This window comes from Papio anubis, chromosome 8 (assembly GCF_008728515.1).
Source record: "Papio anubis isolate 15944 chromosome 8, Panubis1.0, whole genome shotgun sequence".
NCBI classification, from domain to species: Eukaryota; Metazoa; Chordata; class Mammalia; order Primates; family Cercopithecidae; genus Papio; species Papio anubis.
In genome coordinates, this window is record NC_044983.1 from 40,734,781 (window position 1) to 40,755,851 (window position 21,071).

At 48.5% G+C, this 21,071-nt stretch overlaps 1 protein-coding gene across 4 annotated transcripts in view; it reads right to left on the reverse strand.

Moving 5' to 3' along the window:
* PLAT (plasminogen activator, tissue type) overlaps positions 1 to 21,071 on the reverse strand; it is a 41,246-nt gene that overhangs the window by 10,508 nt on the left and 9,667 nt on the right. For all 4 annotated transcript variants that reach the window (XM_021942276.2, XM_021942274.2, XM_021942275.2 and 1 more), the window contains exons 2-6: positions 7,332 to 7,429; positions 5,306 to 5,348; positions 2,904 to 3,041; positions 1,871 to 1,981; positions 1,364 to 1,538 (exon numbers count right to left, since the gene is read on the reverse strand). In XM_021942276.2, coding sequence (XP_021797968.2) covers positions 1,364 to 1,538; positions 1,871 to 1,981; positions 2,904 to 3,041; positions 5,306 to 5,348; positions 7,332 to 7,403 — 539 coding nt within the window. In that variant the 5' untranslated portion in view covers positions 7,404 to 7,429. The remainder of the gene's footprint in view (positions 1 to 1,363; positions 1,539 to 1,870; positions 1,982 to 2,903; positions 3,042 to 5,305; positions 5,349 to 7,331; positions 7,430 to 21,071) is intronic.

Sequence of the window (21,071 nt, forward strand, 5' to 3'; positions counted from 1 at the left end):
AGGCTGTGGCACCCAGTCAGTTAATCAAACATTCATCTAGGAGTTGTGAAAGTGTTTTATAGATGTGGTTAATACCTACAGCCGGCTGACTTTAGAAAAGGAAATTGTCCTAGATAATGTAGTTGGGCCTCATCCAATTACTTAAAGGCCTTAAGAGCAAATATGAGGTTTCCTGAATAAGAAATTCTGCCTTAAGACAGCAGCCTCAGCTCCTGCCTGCATTTCCAGCCTGGCTTACCTACATGTTTCAGACTTGCCAGCCCCCACGATCCTGTCAACCAGTTCCTTAACATAAATGTCTTTCTATCTGGTGTGAAAGGAAAACAAATCTGGGGACCCCAGGGTCAGTGAGCCAAGGGAAATGTCAAGCCAGGAACTATGGCTAACCTGCCTCTCATTTTATTCCTCAATAAGGTAGTTGCAAAGGTTTTTTTTGTTTTTTTTGTTTTTTTTTTTTTTTAATTCCCTACAAGGAAATTCCTTGTGGGCCTGAAGATCTTTATCCTAAAACAGTTCTGTTGACTTTCACCTTGGCATTGTCAATGGATAGCTGATCTTCCCAGGTGCAGGACAGAAAGTCATCCCTCTGCTTACCTGAGACAAATGCATATTTGATTGCTTCCTCTGCCCTATTGTTTATGTAAAAATGCAGATCAACTGAGCCAGACTCAATTGTGTGTTCAGTGAAAAACTGATCAAGGACTCAGAATACAACCTTTTGTCTCTTACCTACCTATGGCCTGGAAGCCCTTGCTTCAAGTTATCCCACCTTTCCAGACCAAACGGATGTACACCTCACACATGCTGATTGATGTCTCATGACTCCCTAAAATGTCTAAAGGCAAGCTGTGCCCTGACCACCTTGGGCACATGTCCTCAGGACCTCATGAGGCTGTGTCACAGGGGTGTCCTTAACCTTGGCAAAATCAACTTTCTAAATTGATTGAGACCTGTCTCAGATACTTTGGGTTCACACACACTCTCTCTCTCTTTCTCTCTCTCCTGTCTCTCTATCATCTATCTGTCTGTCATCTATCTATCATCTATCATGTTACATCTACTATCTATCATCTATGTATCTATCATCTATCTAATCTATCATCTATCAATCATCTATTATCTATCAATGTATCACCTATCATCTGTCTATCATCTATCATCTATCCATCTATCATCTATTTATCATCTGTCCATCCATCCATCTATCCATCCATCCATCCATCCATCCATCCATCCATCCATCCATCCATCTATCCTATATTGGTTATGTTTCTTGGGAGAACCCTGACAGATCTGACAGAATCTTTCCCCAGCCATAGCAGCTTCTTACGGGGGGAAACCCTCCTGGGGGATGTGCCCTCACCTGCAGTAGTTGTGGTTCCCCAAGCCCAGCCTGATGGCGTCAGGCCTCCGCCCGCTGTAGGGCTTCTGGGCCAGTGCGCTGCTGTTCCAGTTGGTGCACTCGGCGCCGCTCTCTGCTGTGCTCCATGTGCCTCTGTAGCTGATGCCCTGGTCCTCGTAGCACGTGGCCCTGGTATCTGATGGAAAGCAGGGCACGGATGCCTCACATGGGAATCCCCTTTCATTCAGCCCTCAGGACGCTCCCCTCTCTGCCCTGTCATCCCCCAGGCCTGACGCAGGCTGGCTGGGAAGCCATAGGCTGGGCAGTGAGGGTGCCAGCCTGGATCCAGATTCACACCTGGGCTCTGCCTGCTGCCTGGCACTGTGCTTCCCGACCCATGGCAGAAGCGCCTGTGCTGTCCCTGGCCCCCACCCTTGGCCCTGCCATCCGCACCCTACCTTTCCTTCCTGTGGGGGAGAACTGGGGAGGTGGGATTTCAGCTCCTCTCACATGCTCCCACCTACTCACCTATTTCACAGTGCTTCCCAGCAAATCCTTCAGGGCACTGGCACACGAAATCTGAGAAGTACAGGGCCTGCTGGCAGGTGCCGCCATTGAAACACCTTGGCTCGCTGCAACCTGTTGAGTATAAACAGGGAAGCCCCTAATGACAGCCTCCCTCTGTGTGCTCGCGCCATGGTTCCAGGAGCCCTGTCTACCACAGTCCACACACACTCAAGTCCCGCAGTGTGCAACACACTACAAATACTGTTCCGCATCCTACAAATACTGTTTTCATCCTGCCTTTGGTTGAAAAAAATCCATGCATAAGTGGACCCTGCAGGTCAGACAAGTGTTGTTCAAGGGTCCCCTGTACTTTCAAAGCAGCTCCAAGGATGATGTGAGTTAAAATATTAAGAATGTGCTCTACGTGCCAGGCACTGTTGTACAGTCTACAAAAATTAGCTAATTTAATCCTCACAGCAAACCATGAAGTGTGTACTGTTATTCCTGCCTCTTTACAGCTGAGGAAACTGAGGCAATTGGGCATTTGCCCAAGGTCACTTGGTCTTGCTCCCTTTTCTGCTTATACCTTCACCTTTGCCTAAGGTCGAACAGGCCTGGAGGCTCCTTTTGAAGATTTGAACTTGCTGGGGACCATGAAGGACAGGGCTCATGAGACTGGACCCCTGAACTCGAAGCCTCAGCTTAAAGTCGATTTGTACTGGGCTTTTCTGTGTTTTTGTTTTTGTTTGTGTTGTGTTGTTTTGTTTTGTTTTAGAGATGGGGGCTTGCCCTGTCACCGAGGCTGAAGTGCAGTGGCACAATCATAGATTACTGCAGCCTGCAACTCCTGGGCTCAAGTGATCCTTTTACCTCAGCCTCCCAAGTAGTTGGGACTACATACCAGGTCTGGCTAATTTTATTTTTTGTAGAGAGAGGGGACTTGCTATGTTGCCCAGATTGGTCTTGAACTCCCGAGCTCCAGTGATCCTCCCACTTTGGCCTCCTAAAGTGCTGGGATCACAGGCATGCGCCACCTCGCAGCCTCAGTACGTACTTTTGACAGGCACTGAGTGGCACTGTGCCCTGCCACTGTTGCACCAGCAGTATTCCACCCGGTTGCTTCTGAGCACGGGGCGCAGCCATGACTGATGTTGCTGGTATATCATCTGCGTTTTCTCATCTCTGCAGATCACTATGAGAAAAGACAGGCCAGCCTCATTAGAGTATGACTCAAGATGAAATGACTTACCACCCTTGGACCTACTGAGAAAACTCCCTCACTTGCTTTCTATAGACTCCATTGCATACTCCCTTATTGAAGAGGCACAACTAGAAGACAAAAAGATAACGAATACTGGCCGGACATGGTGGTTAACGCCTGTAATCCCAGCACTTTGGGAGGCCGAAGTGGGCGGATCACTTGAGGTCAGGAGTTCGGAGACTAGCCTGGCCAACATGGTGAAACCCTGTCTCTACTAAAAATACAAAAATCAGCCAGGCATGGTGGCAGGTGCCTGTAATCCCAGCTACTCAGGAGGCTGAGGCAGGAGAATCGCTTGAACGCAGGAAGTGGAGGTTGCAGTGAGCTGAGATTGCACCACTGCACTCCAGCCTGGGCGACAAAGCAAGACTCCATCTCAAAATAAAATAAAATAAATTTGCATTTCTTTTCTGAGTGCCATTGAGTACCTTCTCATATGATTTATTTATTTATTTATTTATTTAGAGACAAAATCTTACTCTGTCGCCCAGGCTGGAGTGCAGTGGCACGATCTTGGCTCACTGCAACCTCCACCACCTCCCGGGTTCAAGTGATTCTCCTGCCTCAGCCTCCTGAGTAGCTGGGATTACAGGTGCCCGCCACCATGCCTGGCTAATTTTTGTATTTTTGGTAGAGATGGGGTTTCACCATATTGGTCAGGCTGGTCTTGAACTCCTGATCTCAAGTAATCTGCCTGCCTTGGCTTCCCAAAGTGCTGGGATTACAGGCGTGAGCCACCGCGCCCAGCCTAATTTTTTCTTTTTTTCCTTTTTTTAGGGTCTCTGTTACCCAGGCTGGAGTGCAGCGGTGCTATCTTGGCTCACTGCAACCTCTGCCTCCCAGGCTCAAGCAATCTTCCTACGTCAACCTCCCAAGTAGCTGGGAGTACAAGTGCACACCACCACACCCAGCTAATTTTTAAAATTTTTTGTAGAGGCGGGGTGGGGTGGGAGAGGCGGCGGGGGGAGTGTCTCACTATGTTGCCCAGGCTGGTCTTGAACTCCTGGGCTCAAGCCGTCCTCCTGGATCAGCCTCCCAAAGTGCTGGAGTTACAGATGTGAGCCATTGCACCTGGACTTTTTCTCATTGTAATTAATCAACAAATATATATATGCATAACTGTCTACCAGAGTTTTTGATCCACATAAGTATTAACCACACAGAAATGATGCATTTTTGGCCCCAAAGAAAATTGACATTTTAGTTTTTGCAGAAAATGTGCTACTTCTCCAAGTATTTTTGGCATACTGAAAGTAGTTGAAGTACTCCCATTAATATTGTCATGCCATCTTTCTGTTTTCAAGTCAGAATGCCAACTTAAAAAACAACAACTTTACTTTCAGTTAATTAAAGAAGTAGCACGTGCCCACTGTAAGTCAGACCCTTGCTGCTTTTGAGGTCGCTGATGCCAGGATACCCTCATAGGAAGCAGGAGGCCATCCAACAGTGAAGGCATTAAGAGTCGAGGTGTGACTCACTCCTTTTTTAACACCTTTACAAAGGGTATTGCGGAGTCTTCCAGACTCAAAGGAACTGGGTCGTGAAGGAGGGAAATTGAGGGCCTGGGTTAGTAGTTTTGGACCTGAAGCTGGGCCTCGCATTCCTCAGCCTTCTAGAGTCAACTCTAGGCGTGGACTTAGAGACCCCACCATGTCTGGGGGTTGCCTGGGTGGGACATTCCGGTTGGGACATCCCAGTTAGATCACCAGAGGGAAATGGATACACAGGGATGTTGTTACCAAAGCCGCTGGCACCCTGTGGTGGGATCACAGCCTAGGATGAGACCCAGAGCATGGGGCTGGCCTCCGCCGTGACTGCCCTCACCCTGCTGCTGGCAGCTGTGTGGCCCTGGGCAAGCCGCTTGCTCTCTCCTGGGCTCCGCCTTCTGATCTGTATAACCAGGATCTTGGGCTGGTGGCTGCCCCCCGCCCCCCACCAGGTTGTGATCCCTGACAGCCTGGCTCCTTGGGGGGACACCTGTTTCTGCTTCCCTCAGAATCAGAACCCGCCCCGTGGCCGCAGCTGATGGGAGAATGGTGCCGACACAGGCATCTCTGTAGAATCATGCTGCAATGGCACTGTCACACCGTAGGCAGGTGGCAGGTGGAAGAAGGCCTCATAGGGCCTAATGCACCCCGCACCCCCGTCCTGCCTCCCACTCCCATGACCCCATGTACCCCTCAGCTTCACCCGACCTTGGTAAGATCTGGCTCCTCTTCTGAATCGGGCGTGGATTTCCTGCCAAGAAACCAGAGGTGGAGGAAGGATCAGCACACGCCAGGTGTACTGAGAGTAAAGGTGGCCAACCCAGAAGCCCACAGGAACCTGCCGGCCAGATGCCCCTGCTCAGAGACCCCCTCGGGTAACTGGCCCAAGTGAAAGTCCATCTCCTGCCTTCTAGTCCAATTTTTCCTTTCCTTTCTGACTGGCACTGTCCAGAAGAGCTTTCTGCATGGTGGAAATGTTTTCTGTCTGTGCTGTCCACGACAGACGCGATACAGGGCCACCGAGGGCTTTGAATGTGGCCAGTGGGACTAAGAAACAATGTTTAACTTTAATTCTTTTAAATTTAAACCACTACACATGGTCAGTGGCCACCATATTGGGCAGTGGAGTTGCAGCTGCCTGTCTACTCCACACAGTCACCTGGGCTCTCCCCACTCTAGGGGAGAGGTGTGGCTAGTTTGGACTTCCATGAGGCCCTTTATTGCTAGGCATTTTCAGAGAGCGTGTGTAGCACTTCCATCTCAGCTAGAGAGTAGACACCATGAGGGCAGCTTGCCTCTGCTGTGGCTCATGGCTCTTGCATTGCCTTTTTTTTTTTGAGACAGGATCTCAGTTTGTCACCCAGGCTAGAGTGCATTAGCTTAACTCATAGCTCTCACCAAAATCTCTCAAACCTCCCGGCTTTGCTTATCCTCCCACCAGCCTCAGAGTAGCTGGGACCACAAGTGCATACCACTCACACACCTGGACTACAATTTTGAATTTTTGTGGTAGAGAAGTCCTTCACTATATTGCCCAGGCTGGTCTCAAACTCCTGGGCTCAAGTGATCCTCCCACCTCGGCCTCCCAAAGTGCTGGGATTACAGGTGTGAGCCACTGTGCCTTGCCCTGCATTGTCTTTTTTTTTTTTTTTTTGAGACGGAGTCTCAGCTTCAGCCCAGGTTGGGAGTGTAGTGCCTGATCTCAGCTCACTGCAGCCCGGCCCCAGGTTCACGCCATTCTCCTGCCTCAGCTCCCAGCTGGGACTACAGGCTTCCCCACCTCGCCCTGCTGTTTTTGTATTTTTTAGTAGAGACGAGTTTCACCGGGGTGCCAGCTATAGGATGGTCTCGATCTCCCGACCTCGTGATCCGCCCGTCTCGGCCTCCCAAAGTGCTGGGATTACAGGCTTGAGCTACCGCGCCTGGCCTTGCATTGTCTTTTATAAATACAGTCCACCTTGTATATCTGCAGGTTCCATGTCTGTGGATTCAACCAAAACAGATGTAAAATATTTGAAAAATTAAAAATAATAATATAAGCTGGGCTTGTGGCTCACACCTGTAACCCCAGAGCTTTGGGAGGCCAAGGCTTAAGCCTAGAGTTTGATGCTGCGTGAGCTATGATTGTGCCATTGCACTCCAGCCTGGGTGACAGAGTGAGACCCTGTCTCCAAAAAATATATAAATAATACAACAATAAAAATAACACAAATTAAAAAATACATTATAACAACTATTTACATAGCATTAATATTATACTAGGTATTATAAGTAATTTAGAGATGATTTAAAGTATACAGAAGGATGTGTATAGGATATGCAAACTCTGCACCATTTTATATGAGGAACTTGTGTATTTCTGGATTTTGGTATCCTTGGGGGTCCTGGAACAAATACTCCACAGATATGAGGGACAACTGTATTTTATGGATTAATTCAAATACATTCTTTAAAAACAGCGGCAAAAAAAGGCAGGCACAGGCAGGGAGTGGAATTAACTGCTTACTCAGGTCAAAATAAGTGCCTGGGCTCTGCACTGGGCTGAAAATACAGAGTCTGCTGTACCGAAGGGAGTGTGTGCTGTGTGCTCTGCAGCGATGCAGCCCTTGGTCCCTGTGCCTCTCTGCTCCCTGACAGCATTCCCACCCCCGTGGCCCAGATGGATGCAGACTCCTGGAGCCTCCGGAAGCATCGCAGCCTCGAGGGGCAGGACATAGGGATCCGGGACACCCACCTGGCTGGGCGAAGCAAAGACTGCTCCACACAGCAGCAGCACACAGCAGAGCCCTCTCTTCATTGCATTCATGATTGCTTCACAGCGTCCCTTAAATTCTGGAAGAAGAGAAAAAAAGAGCTTGATCACGTGGTGCGAGAAGTCCATGATGGCAACAGAGGAGGAGAAGTCGCAATGTTGTCCTGGCTGGCTTCCTCCAGCGCCAGCCCCGCGGGAGAAACGCCAGACATACATCTAGAAGAGGATTCTAGAAACTACGTATTTTGTATTGTTGTAAAATACACATAGCACAAAATTTACCACCTTAACGATGTTAAGTGCACAGTTCAGTGGAATTAAGCATGTCACATTGTGACCACCGATCTCCAGAACTTCTCCATCACCCCCAACTGAAACTCTGTAGCCACCAGAGAGTAACTCCCCATTCCCCATTTCCCCCCAGCAGCCACCCTGCTACTTTCTGTCTGTAGGAATCTGACTGCTCTACATACATCCTAGAATTGGAATCAGACAGTGTTTCTTCTTTTGTGACTGGTTTATTTCACTTTGCAAATGTCTTCAAGGTGTATCCATGCTGTAGCATGTCCTTTTTTTTTTTTTTTCTTTTTTCTTTCTTTCTTTTTTTTGAGACAGGGTCTCGCTCTGTCATCCAGACTGGAGTGCAGTGGCACGAACACGGTTCACTGCAGCCTTGACCCACCAGGTCCAAGAGATCCTCCTGCCTCAGCTTCCCAAAGAGCTGGGACTTCAGGCATATGCCACCGTGCCTGGCTGAGAGAGAGAGAGAGAGAGAGAGAGAGAGACAGAGAGAGTGTGTGTGTGTGTGTGTGTGTATGTAGAGACAAGGTTTCTCAATGTTGTCCAGGCTAGTCTCAAACTCCTAGCCTCAAATGATCCTCCTTCCTCAGCCTTCCAAAGCTCTGGGATCAGGCTTGAGCCACCGCGCCCAGCATTTTTCCTTCCTTTTTAAGGTTGAATAATACTCTACTGTGGGATAGAACACATTTTGTTTATCCATTCATCTGTCAATGCTGGGAGATAATTTTGCCCAGAGATTTCTGTGGGCTGAAGGGCTAGACCATTTCTGAGACTTCTTTGGCAGCCCAGAGACCACAGCACTCTGGCTTGGTTTCCTGGAAGGGCATTCCCGCCCTGGGCCTGACTAGATGGAGCCGCAGTCATGTCCTCCTGGACTTCTGCAGCGGAAGCCGTCGGGATTTTATTGCCAGCACATCATACAGCCAGCCTGCCTTAGACTGCCCAGGTTCCTCCGTGCGGGATGGAGCCTACTCCCCTGCCTGAGGGTCTCCCCACAAAGCAGAGGCCCCCAGCCCAACCTCCACCCCTCCCCACCACTCTGCCGAACATCTGTCTCCTTTTCCATAGCCTGCAACAGATCTGGCAATGTGCATATTTGCAGGAAGGAGGGGAGGCATCTGGTGTTTGGTCGGAAGACTCAGATCTTCCTGGACCCCGGAGCCCCAGTTTCCATCTGCTTCTCCCCTGTGATCCTGCCCTTGGCAGCTCAAAGTAGGTTAGTCGGTCGGGTGTTATTTTGTGGTCTGGCGGCCTGCTCCCTCCTTCATCCACAAAAATTGAAGCATGGCATTTCTTTCCCTGACTCATTTCCCTTTGGTCACAACAACTTTAGGTCCCACCCTCCCGCTTCCCCGAGTGTCCTAAGGGCATGGAGGCATGCATAGGGGCTTCCAGGCCTTGCCTTCTTGCCTGGGTCTGGCTCTGGATCTTTGATCATTACTTTCAAAAGAGCTCCCCCGTGGGAGGTGCTGATCACCCTCCTCGCCTTGCTACATTTCATGCCTGACGAATTCTCCCTGGGCTGCTGTGTCAGGCAGAGGGGTGTAGGGAGAGGGAGAGGGAAGCCTGCAGGAGGCTCTGGGTACAGTGATTCCAATGGGAAAACATGGCCCAGAGGGAGGCTCACGAGCCTGGCACCCTCCCAGCCTCCCTGCACCTATCCCATCACAAGGGAACAGAAGTGCCATCTCCAGCCTTTGCGCCCGCAGTGCCTGAGGTCTCCCTGCAGTGCGCTCTTCGGGGATCCCTTTCTCCCTGGGAGGAAGCAGCTGTGCTACTCCCTGGCTCCAGGCAGTTTCAGAGGAAAGGGAGTCAGGAGCCCAGGCCACCCAAAACAGGAGTGCAGGTCAGAAGCCAAGGCCACCCAAAACAGAAGTGTGGGGTGGAATCTTCTCATCACGGAGACTTACTCCAGATCTTCTCTTTCTCAGCTTTCCTCAAACGTCCTGTTTCTCAGAACTTCCCAAAATTCCTCTTAAATTCCCCTTTTTAATTTTATCCCATTACCTAATCTTGTAAAAATAGCTCATGTGAAACTCCCTCCCCATTTCTCCCTGATGTTCATGTATTTCTAGGTTACCCCACTCCTTACTCTTAAGTAAGACCCAAGGATGGTGAGAGCTCCCACTTCACAGGAATTCTGAATGAAACAACAAATGAGTGAGTACAAGGAACTTGACCTTCTTCATTGTGCTGTCCATACCACCCAGCCCTCTCGATAGGGTCCTGCACCCCAGCCTGGGATATCAGTTTGGGTGTTTTTTCCAGATGCCCACCAAGATACTGTTTTATTTCAAGAACTCAAAGTCCTTCTAAACGGAATGCAATCCCAGATGCCGGGAAACTGCAATGTCAAGAGTGCAGTATGGACATGTTGGCATTGCCTGGGAACATCCCCCTTTCTGGATAACTAGGGGTGGGGGGACCAGATGGAGGAGGAGCACGACCTAGGGCCGGTCCACACACACCACCGGCTGCATCATGTTCAACCCTTTTGCAACTGAACAATCTGAATACGAGATAAGAGAGCAGGAACATATTTTTGTCTTTGCTCCTGAGAGAGTTGGAGACTTGTTTCTTCTCTTCCTTGGCCTCCCTGGACCTTGCTGCACCTTGAGCTGATTCAGTGCAAGTGAATCTCACCCCAGCGGGGCGATAGCTCTGTCTGCATCACGCAGAGGCGATTCGAGCAGCTGGAAAGGCCGAGTGGGGTAAGAGATGACAAAGAAATGAGTCATCTGGCCAGCAGAAAAACAGTGCAGTCTGAAAACAAGAAAGAGAGAAGAGAGGGAGGAAAAATGTGTCCTTGTTTTGCCTTCGCTGAAGAGGTGGGCGTCGAGGTCTGGGGGCAGTGCCGGGATGCAGAGCAGAGTGAAAGCCAGAACCATGGACTCAGACTCGGGACCACAGGGCGTGGCTGGGATGGACTTTGGGCCTCACCGAAGGGAGGTCCACGAGTGCTCTGGCGAGGCCCGGGTGAGAGATGACATTGGCGGAAGGGATGGTAGAAGCCTTCAGGGGCTCATTTTTATAAATAGAAAGAATTCTAATTTTGTTATGTGTTATCTCCCTTTTGCTATATTTGGTAGCTTCTCAGGATCATCAAAGAACTGAAAAAAAAAAGAAAAACAAAAAACGGGCAAATGAGAAGAAGGAAGGAAGGGGGTAGGAAGGGACGCACAGAAAGACAGAAAAGGGAAAAAAAAAGAAAGGATAAAAGAAAGGAAGGCCCCAAGGTTGACTGACTTTTGCTGGGCTGGAATCCGGAATCACTATATGAGAGGAGAGGTGGAATGCTGGTCCCCAAGACCCCAAGGCCTAGCCCTGTCAGGCCACCCTAGCACACAAAGTTGATTTTTTTAGATTTGCAAAAGGCTCCCTCTCTGTTGGATGAAGTTCAACAGCCTCAGGGCATGGCAGGTTGACAAAGAATCTGTGCAAATTAGAAAAAACAGAGTCCATGGGTTGGCTGATAGAGTGCAGCCTGGATCTGAAGCATGTGTGTGCAGGCACCTGTGTGTAGGACACAGCCAGCATATCTGTGCTTGGCCGGCCCTGTCTGCTTCTAATCTGCATGTGCGTCCTGCAGAGCAGCTCTGACCTTCCTGCCTGGAAGCCGTGTTTGGTCTGTTGGCTGTAGCAACCGGAGTGACTCTGTTCCCGGGCCCCGCCGAACAACCTGTGAATGATGACTGTTCTCGGGGAAAATAGGAACAATAGTCTGGTAACCAGGAAGTGGGGTACTGTGCTGTAAGCTCCCTTTCCTGGGAGATGTACTGTTTCCCAGAGCCAAGGATGTGTGCCTTTTTGGCTGAGAAATTGATGATCATGCCAACCAGAAAAGTGGTGTTCATTTCTGTGGTGGCCACATGGGGAAATGATGGTCAATGGGCACCACTGAATAACTGATTCTGGATTGGGCACAGCCCCTGGAAAGGAGGAGGCCAACTGGAAGAGGGACAGGGGAAAGTCGGTGGGGTGCTGTCTCAGCGCCTGTGTATTACTTCTCCCTCTATCTGCCTCTACCAGCCCCATCTTCCCTCCATAAAAACCAGCTCCTAGCAAAGGAACTAATCAGCTTATTCACATAAGATAAAAATGACTGAAAAAAAATTAATGTGCTGACCTTCGAAAAAGTATCTATATTTTGACATAAAAGCTACTGCCAGCAATGCAAAACCAAGTGGACTGGATGCTCCAAGGTTGCCTCTGGGGCTGACATCCTGTGGTTTCTGTTCTGCTGTGAGGACATGTGATATAGGGAGTGTCACATGCTGGGTATAAACTGGGAAACTCTTACAAATGGCGCTATAGATCTATTGTTTCGATTATATAGGAAAGTGAGGCCTCATGAGGTGGTTCACGCCTGTAACCCCAGCACTTCGAGAGGCCAGGGTGGGAGGATCACTTGAACCCAGGAGTTCGAGATCAGCCTGGGCAACACAGTGAGACTCTGTCTCTATCTATTTTAATACAAAAACATTTTTAAAAAAATAGATTATATGGCCAGATGCGGTGGCTCATGCCTGTAATCCCAGCACTTTGGGAGGCCGAGGCAGGTGGATCTCTTGAGGTCAGGGGTTCAAAACAAACCTGGCCAACATGGTGAAACCCCATCTCTCCTAAAAATACAAAAAAATTAGCCGGGCATGGTGGCAGATGACTGTAATCCCAGCCACTCAGGAGGCTGAGAGAGGAGAATCGCTTGAACCTGGGAGGCGGAGGTTGCAGTGAGCCAAGATCATGCTACTGCACTCCAGCCTGGGCGACACAGCAGGACTTCATCTCAAAAAAGATTATATAGAAAAGTGATTTGCAATACAGGAACTGTACACATGTAGTCAATCAATCAAATTGCAAACAGTGCAGTCACTCCAGATGTTAGTGAACTGGAGAATTATAGTCTGTACTCTTGCCAGCAAGAAGAAGGCAGAAACATGAGCAAGCTAGAGGAGGAGGGAAATTGCAAGGAAAACACAAATGTAAATTGATACCATTATCAAATGTTGCACCATGTGCAAAGTTTGCTACATTTGTCTTTGGTCAAGGAGATTCTTAGGTTATTGTTGCTTTGCAAAAGGTCTCTCTGAAAACCTGAGCAAGAGAAAGTCAGTCTCCAAGAGTACCAATACCCTAAAATGACTCACGGGTTTAAAACAACACACTCTCCACTGCCACCATAGCCCAGATGGATGCCAACAATTAAGAAAAGAAATGACCAGGATTCCTTGGACCAGCAAAGGCACGTTTCTAGAGCAGGATGAGAGCCGAAGTGTGATGCTGGGAGAGCAACTAGCCTTGGAAAGGGTGGCGTGCTCCCACGAAAGCATCCCTTTGTTCGGGACAGGAGCTTTGAGCCTGGTAGCTCTCATCTGACTTCTCCAGGCCCCGTGTATTACAGAGGCCATGATCTCAAAATAAAAACCACTTTCAAAAACTACCATCACATAAGTAATTCTTAACTTTTTGAAAAGGTGATTTGCTATAGGCTAAATGGTTATTTTCCCTCTCTTAACAGAACATTTATATCCAGGGGAGAAGAGAGGAAGAGTCTGTTTCTTATCTAATTTCACCAATTCCAATAAGGTGAAGAGAATAGAATCATCTCAGAGCTGCGTGTGGTGGTTTGCATCTGTAGTCCTAGCTACTCAGGAGGCTGAGGCAGGAGGATCACTTGAGGTGAGGAGTTCAAGACCAGCCTAGGCAACATAGCAAGACCCCGTGTCTTCAAAAGAATAGAATCTTTTCCTGGCACACCCTGTCCCCCACCCATCAGAGCAGAATTTTCTCCAAAGCATCTTCCAAATGTAGGCATATGGCCTGTGTCTAAGCTATATGGAATTAAACTCAGAAAAACCTAGAGCAGGCATGCACAGCTGTCATCTCCTCGATGCTCCACCCTCTGCCTGGTAATCCTGGTTATTTGGAGGAGTGGGGAATGTTGGTTTCCGGTCTAGGAAAACAGAAGTCTATCCTGCCTCCTTCCACAATCAAAACAGAAGAAACCCTGTCCTAATAAACTTAGATCATTCTGAAGCAAACACAAGGTCCATCTGGTGAAAACTAAATCAGTCAGTACAATAAAATGTTAACCGCAAAGTCTGCATCTAAACAAGCCCTGAGATCTAAAGTGAATCTAAATGAGTGTCATCTTCCGTGATGGAGGTGGTTCGTTCCTTATGTTCCTTCCACTCCCTAAAGCAAACATCACCACATGGTAATTAAATACTCAATGATTTGACAATTCTCCAGCCCAACTCCACATTTCAACACACTTGAATTAGGAAATACTGATCAGAAACTTTCATTGTATTGTTACATGACTTTACCCACATTTTACTGGCCTTACATGAAAGTAACATTATTGTTGCCTGAGAAATGTACACGGATTAATGCCACTCACTCAACAGGTATTTGAGTAGCTTCCACCTTTCCAGGCACAGAGTTTACAAAACGCTTTCACATCCATTAAGTAATCTGAGGCAATGTTATTACCTCGTTTTTACAGACGGAAGAACTGAACTTCAAAAAAGTGTAAGGGGCTGAGAGCAGTGGCTCACGTCTCTAATCCCAACACTTTGGGAGGCTGAGGAGGGTGGATCATTTGCGTCCAGGAGTTTGAGACCTGCCTGGGCAACATGGCAAAACCCCATCTCAACAAAAAATACAAAAAATTAGTTGGGCATGGTGGTGTATGCCTGTAGTCCCAGCTACTTGGGAGGCTGAGGTGGGAGGATGGCCTTAACCTGGGTGTTTGAGGCGGCAGTGAGCTGTGATCATACCACTGCACTCTAGTTTGGGTGACAGAGCAAGACCCTGTCTCAAAAAAAAAAAAAAAAGTATAAGGGTCGTGCTGTATGGTGACACATCCTGTGAGAGTTGGCATCAGGACTCAAGCCCAGGGGACACAGTTCTCTTACCCCAAACCTAACACTCTTTCCACTATTCCTCACTGTCTATGTGACACCGAATTGTAACGTTGTTTTTTTTTTTTTTTTGAGATAGAGTTTCACTCTGTCGCCCAGGCTGGATGCAATGGAGCAATCTCAGCTCACTGCAAACTTTACCTGCTGGGTTCAAGCGATTCTCCTTCTTCAGTCTCCCGAGTAGCTTGGATTACAAGTGCATGCCACCACGCCCAGCTAATTTTTGTATTTTTAGTAGAGACAAGGTTTCGGCATGCTGGCCAGGCTGGTCTCAAACTCCCACCCTCAGGTGATCCGCCTGCCTCAGCCTCCCAAAGTGCTGGGATTACGGGCATGAGCCACCACACCTGGCCATAACGTTCTTAATGTGTTCCACGTGGTATACAACAGCAGAATGCCACAAAGAAGGGGCGTAGTCACTGGATTCTCAACCTGGAAATCTAACTGCATTTACAGTACAGGTCCTGTGTGAGCAACTCACTCTCTCTGAGCCCGTTTCCTGGTTTTTGTCATGGGCTAATCATTTCCGTCTTGCTGAACTGTAAGGTAATTAGAGAAGCAGCAGCAAAGTCCTTCCCCCACACCTGGGTGCACTGCAGGAACGACCTGTACCTACTGTCATGAACATCCTTCTTCAACAAAAGCACTGAGGCTTCCAGCTTCTCCCTGGAACGACTTGAAGCTGCTGATGCAGAGGAGATGCCATGCTCCATGGGGTCCTCAGGGATCCCTGTTAATCCTGAATCCTGCTTCCTAGATCATCTGACCACCTGTGTTAGTCTATAACCAATTCTCTGCAGTTGACGTAGAATTTTGTGCCTTCATCTGCGTTCGTAGAACAGTATCAACAGGAACCATTATTTCCTAAATACAGGGTGGTGTCTTTAATCTGGTTTTTAATCTGCTTTTTTATTTGCCTTTCCCACACCATGCATGCAGAGGCCACTGTGGACTCCCAGCAGAAGGCAGAACTAGCCGCTGAGATGAGACAGCTGGGACATCAGGCCATCTCTATTGATAAGGCCCACCTGACCAGGCCACACCATGAAAGTCAGAGGCATCACATGAGAGAAATAAGTAAATTGGAGCTTCCCAGAAAAAAACCCTTCCCTTTCTCTCAATAGCCCAGGTGGTAGACACTGGCTCTTGCTACAACAAGATAAAATACAACAAGTTTCTCTTTTCGGTGAACATGACAGAAAGAGAATAACCAGCAGAAATCAAGTTGACCAGTAGTCTCTCTTTCTTATTTATTTATTTATTTTGAGACAGGGTCTTGCCCTGTCACTCAGACTGGAGTGCAGTGGCGTGATCACAACTCACTGCAGTCTCAACCTCCCGGACTCAAGTGATCCTCCCACCTCAGCTTCTCAAGTAACTGGGACTACAGGTGCATGCCACCATGTCCGGCTAATTTTTTTTTTTCATTTTTTTGTAGAGACAGAGTCTCTCTAGGTTTGGGACCCAGGTTGGTCTTGAACTCCTTGGCTCAAGCAACCCGCCCACCTTGGGCTCCCAAAGTGCTGGGATTACAGGCAGGAGCTGTGCGCCTGGCCTCTGTTAGCTCATCCATACTGGGTTACCAGGTTTAGCATCCCCTACCAGTCCCCGTCCCCTGCCTTCTGGAGACTCAGCTAAAATAAAACTGCCCACATCAAGAGTCTCATCTATGGGACTGGAGAAGCTACAGGGGTGTCCTCCTCCGAGCGCCTACCAGACCCCCACCTCTCCCCCGCAGGTCTCAAGCACCCATGTGAGCTGCTTCTCTGTTAAGCACTCACAGACAATGATCTACCCGTGCTATCTATTCACCATCAACGTGTATGGGGCACCAGCTGTGACCTGGCACAGGCTCTGGCCATGCAAAGACACAGCTCTTATCCTGAAAGAGCTCATAGTTAGGAAGGGGCCTGATGAATAACTAGACACTCAGGGTACAGCAGAGCAGTGCCATACCACGCAGCAGGCGGGGGATGGGGGTAGGCTTGGAGTGGAATGTGGGGGAGGGTGTCCATCCCAGGCTTGCTGAGGTGGGGGTGGTCAGGCAGGCTTTCTGGAATGCATAACACAGAAGCTGTTCCGGGAACACATGAAGGAGTTAGGCAGACAGCGAAGGGGTCTGCTCCCGATAGAGCACATCCCCACAGCTTAGGCCTGGGCCACAGCAAGCACAGAGCCCCTACCCATCAGCACAGGCCCTGACAGCAGGCAAAGGTGAGAGTCGCCCACGGGCTCTCCTGCCAGGGTGTCCTAGGAGGACGTGTGCTTTGGAATCTCTGAGTGTTCTAAGGATCTAGGGGCCTTTGGAGGAATCCAGCATGGATTCTCTAATGCCTAACTATATGTTAATGGAATATTTGTGACTACATAATAAACACAAAAGGCTCTCAATACATAGGTCTCCTGGTATCCGGGTTCAGCCTAGCCCGGAAGTGATCACTTCAGAGGCTCCAGGTGGAATCAGATCTTCTGATCAATCCTCAAAAAACTTCCCCCAGCCACCGGTGCGTGTGTCAGGAGCATCATGTGGCCACCCATGTGCGTCGGCTGGGCCTGTTGGCCAAGTCGTTGCTGGGTCTTGGCCATTGGTGTGTGCAATTCACAGTGGGGCAGCTGCTGCAGACACCCGGTCATGTAACTTGTATAGGAAGAACAGCTGGCTAGCATTCCCTGGCAGTCATGATCAGCACCACAACTCAAGCAAAGTTGAGTTCAAAAATGTTTCCAAAACTTGCTGTGTGCCCAGCACCTGTTTCATCTTCACTCTGTCACAGGTGTTATTTTTCAGTGGATCAAGAATTGGGTTTATCTGTCCCTCTATCCCATTCTACAGAAGTTTCCCAAGTGGCATAAATAGAAAATATTTTTTGAATATATAATATGCAAAATATCACTAAGAGGGGCTGGGCACAGTGGCTCTTGCCTGCAATCCCAGCACTTTGTGAAGCCATGGCAAGAGGGTCGCTTGAGGCCAGGAGTTTGAGACCAGCCTGGGCAACAAAGCAAAACCCTGCTTCTACAAAAAAAATTTTGTAATTAGCTGGATGTGGCAGCATGCGCCTGTAGTCCTAGCTACTTGGGAGGCTGAGATGGAGGATCACTTGAGCCCAGGAGTTTGAAGGTTCAGTGACCTGTGATCACGCTGCTGCACTCCAGCCTGGGTGATGGAGTCAGACCTTGTCTCTAAATATATATATATACACACACACATATACAAACACATATTGCTAAGAGAATGTGCTGTCTTTATATGTAAGTAGAAAACAGCCACTATCAGAAGACCATGTGGCTTGACTTAGGGTTGGAGCAGAGTGGATGAGCTTTAAATTTCTTTCTAGCTCTAATTTTCTTTGAGTCTAAATCATCCTCACTCTTTTACCTGGTTTGATGTGAGACCCACCATATGGTTTTGTGAGCTGGCTGACTAGGATGAGGTTTATAGCCTGACACTATGGACAGAAATTTTCTCCCGTACATACGAAAGAAATGGCCCCAAGAAGGAATGAGCAGAATGCACTGGTCCCTCATTGTCCGTCCCAACAGTCTCGTCAAGGCAGAAGCGGAAGTCACTCAGAGAAAGTAAAAAATGTATTTTGAGACTGCAGATGCGTAATGCCAAATAATCAAAGGAAAACCTGTCTGGGCGTGGTGGCTCACGCCTGTAATCCCAATAGTTTGGGAAGCCAAGGCAGGCAGATCACTTAGGGTCAGGTGTTCAAGACCAGCCTGGCCAACATGGTGAAAACTTAGCCCGGTGTGATGGCGGGCACCTGCAATCCTAGCTATTCAGGAGGCAGAGGCGGGAGAATCGCTTGAACCCAGGAGGCAAAGGCTGCGGTGAGCCAAGATCGTGCCACTGCACCCCAGCCTGGGTGACCAAGTGAGACTCTGTCTCAAAAAAAAAAGAAAAGAGGCCGGGCGCGGTGGCTCAAGCCTGTAATCCCAGCACTTTGGGAGGCCGAGGCGGGCGGATCACGAGGTCAGGAGATCGAGACCATCCTGGCTAACACAGTGAAACCCCGTCTCTACTAAAAATACAAAAACTTAGCCGGGCGAGGTGGCAGGCGCCTGTAGTCCCAGCTACTCGGGAGGCTGAGGCAGGAGAATGGCGTGAACCCGGGAGGTGGAGCTTGCAGTGAGCTGAGATCCGGCCACTGCACTCCAGCCTGGGTGACAGAGCGAGACTCCGTCTCAAAAAAAAAAAAAAAAAAAAAAAAGAAAAGAAACATTGGCCGGGCATGGTGGCTCATGCCTGTAATCCCAGCACTTTGGAGGAGGAGGGCATCACAAGGTCAGGAGTTTGAGACCAGCCTGATCAACATGGTGAAAACTCATCTCTACTAAAAATACAAAAATTAGCCGGGCGTGGTGGCATATGCCTGTAATCCCAGCTGCTCAGGAGGCTGAGGCAGGAAAATTGCTTGAACCATGGAGGTGGAGGTTGCAGTGAGCCGAGATCATGCCACTGCACTCCAACCTGGGCGACAGAGCAAGACTCCATCTCAAAATAAATAAATAAATAAATAAATAAAAATAAAAGGAAAACTTGGCATTTCAACTAAAAACCTAAAGTTGTCCTCACCACCAGATACTCAGTATCACAGAGAAGTAGAAGGATTTTGAATTCCAAGGGGAGCTACATTCACCACCATTGTTTATCAGCCATGTTGCCCCCTCAGCCGTAGGATTGAGAATAATCTTTACATACTCTTTGGAAATCCTGAAGCCAGCACTACTTTTTCCAAATGGAGGAACCCAGCAAAAGGCCCTCTTAGGCTGCTATAAAACCCCGGAGAATGGCGCAAACCCGGGAGGCGGAGCTTGCAGTGAGCTGAGATCCGGCCACTGCACTCCAGCCTGGGCGACAGAGCTAGACTCTGTCTCAAAAAAAAAATAAAAATAAAAATAAAAACCCTTGACCAAAAAAACACCTGTTGGCAGAAGAGTAATAGGCCTCGCCTGAGCTACACAGTAAGTTTTCCCAAATGTGCTTTAGTCCTGGCTACTCACTTACCAAAAAGAAGAAAAAAAAAAAAAAAAAAAAAAAAAAGAAAGAAAGAAAAAAAGAAAAGCCTTAGATGGTAATGGTGGCTTCAAGTGACACTACCAAGGTATGAAAGGAAAATAAATCTCAAGACCCCCAAATCACTAAGCCAAAGGGAAAAGCCAAGCAGGGAACTGCATGAGGCAAACCTGCCTCCCATTTTATTCCTACATAAGACAGCTACAAAGATAAAAAGCTACATACCTCCCTCACAATTTACCCACAAGGAAACTCCTTGTGGACTTCAAGATCTGTACCCTAAAACAGTTCTGCTGAACTTCACCTTGGCAATGCAAATGGGTGCAGGACAAAGGACAGAACTCAAAGTCATCCCTCTGCTCACCTGAGACAAACACATATCTGATTGCTTCCTCTGCCCTATTGTTTTTGTAAAAATGAAGATTCAGGCCAGGCATGGTGGCTCATGCCTGTAATCCCAGCACTTCAGGAGGCTGAGGTGGGTGGATCACCTGAGATCAGGAGTTCAAGACCAGTCTGGTCAACATGGTGAAACCCTGTCTCTACTAAAAACACAAAAATTAGCCGGGTGTGGTGGCAGGCGCCTGTAATCCCAGCTACTCAGGAGGCTGAGGCAGGAGAATCACTTAAACCTGGGAAGTGGAGGTTGCACTAGCCAGGATTACGCCATTGCACTCTAGCCTGGGCAACAAGAGTGAAACTCCGTCTCGGAAAAAAAAAAAGTAGATTCACTGAGCCAACTAAGGCATAAGTGACTCTTCCTCTGCCCCCGCTCACCTGTAAATTGTGTATTCAGTGAAAGGCTGACAAAGACGCAGAAGAATGATATCTTCTCTTCTCTACCTATGACCTGGAAGCTCCTACTTCCAGTTGTCCTGCCTTTCCAGACCGAACTGGTGCACACTTTACATGCATTGATTGATGTCTCATGTCTCCCTGAAATGTATGAAACCAAGCCGCACCTTGGCCACCTTGGACACACGTCCTCAGGACCTCTGGAGGCTGTGTCACAGGTGTGTTCTTAACACTGGCAAAATAAACTTTCTAAATTGACAGACCTGTCTCAGTTACTTTTGGGTTGACAAAGGAATGCCTGGGCTGTTTGTTGAAATCCTTTGAAATCTACTGGCCACTGACTCTGCTCGGCAATGTCAGGCCCTGGGGGAAATCAAAGCCTCAGTGAACTCAAAAACCAACAAAGGGGAACTGCTATTCCCAGCTACTCCCTGGCTGCCTGGACTGTCCCAGGTCTGTGATGAAGCAGGGGGAGCCACAGACACTGGGAGAATCCGATGCAAGCCATCGTGAAATAAACCGAGCTGGTCTTGGGGAGTTGGGCAGAGAAGGAGCACTTTGGAGACAGGGCAGCTTTCATTTGCTCCTGAGATTTTGATCTTGGGCTTTATCATTTGATCCAGAGCTTGGAGGCTGGTGTCTTTGAGAACATTTTAGGTGGAATAAATGGGTGGGCAG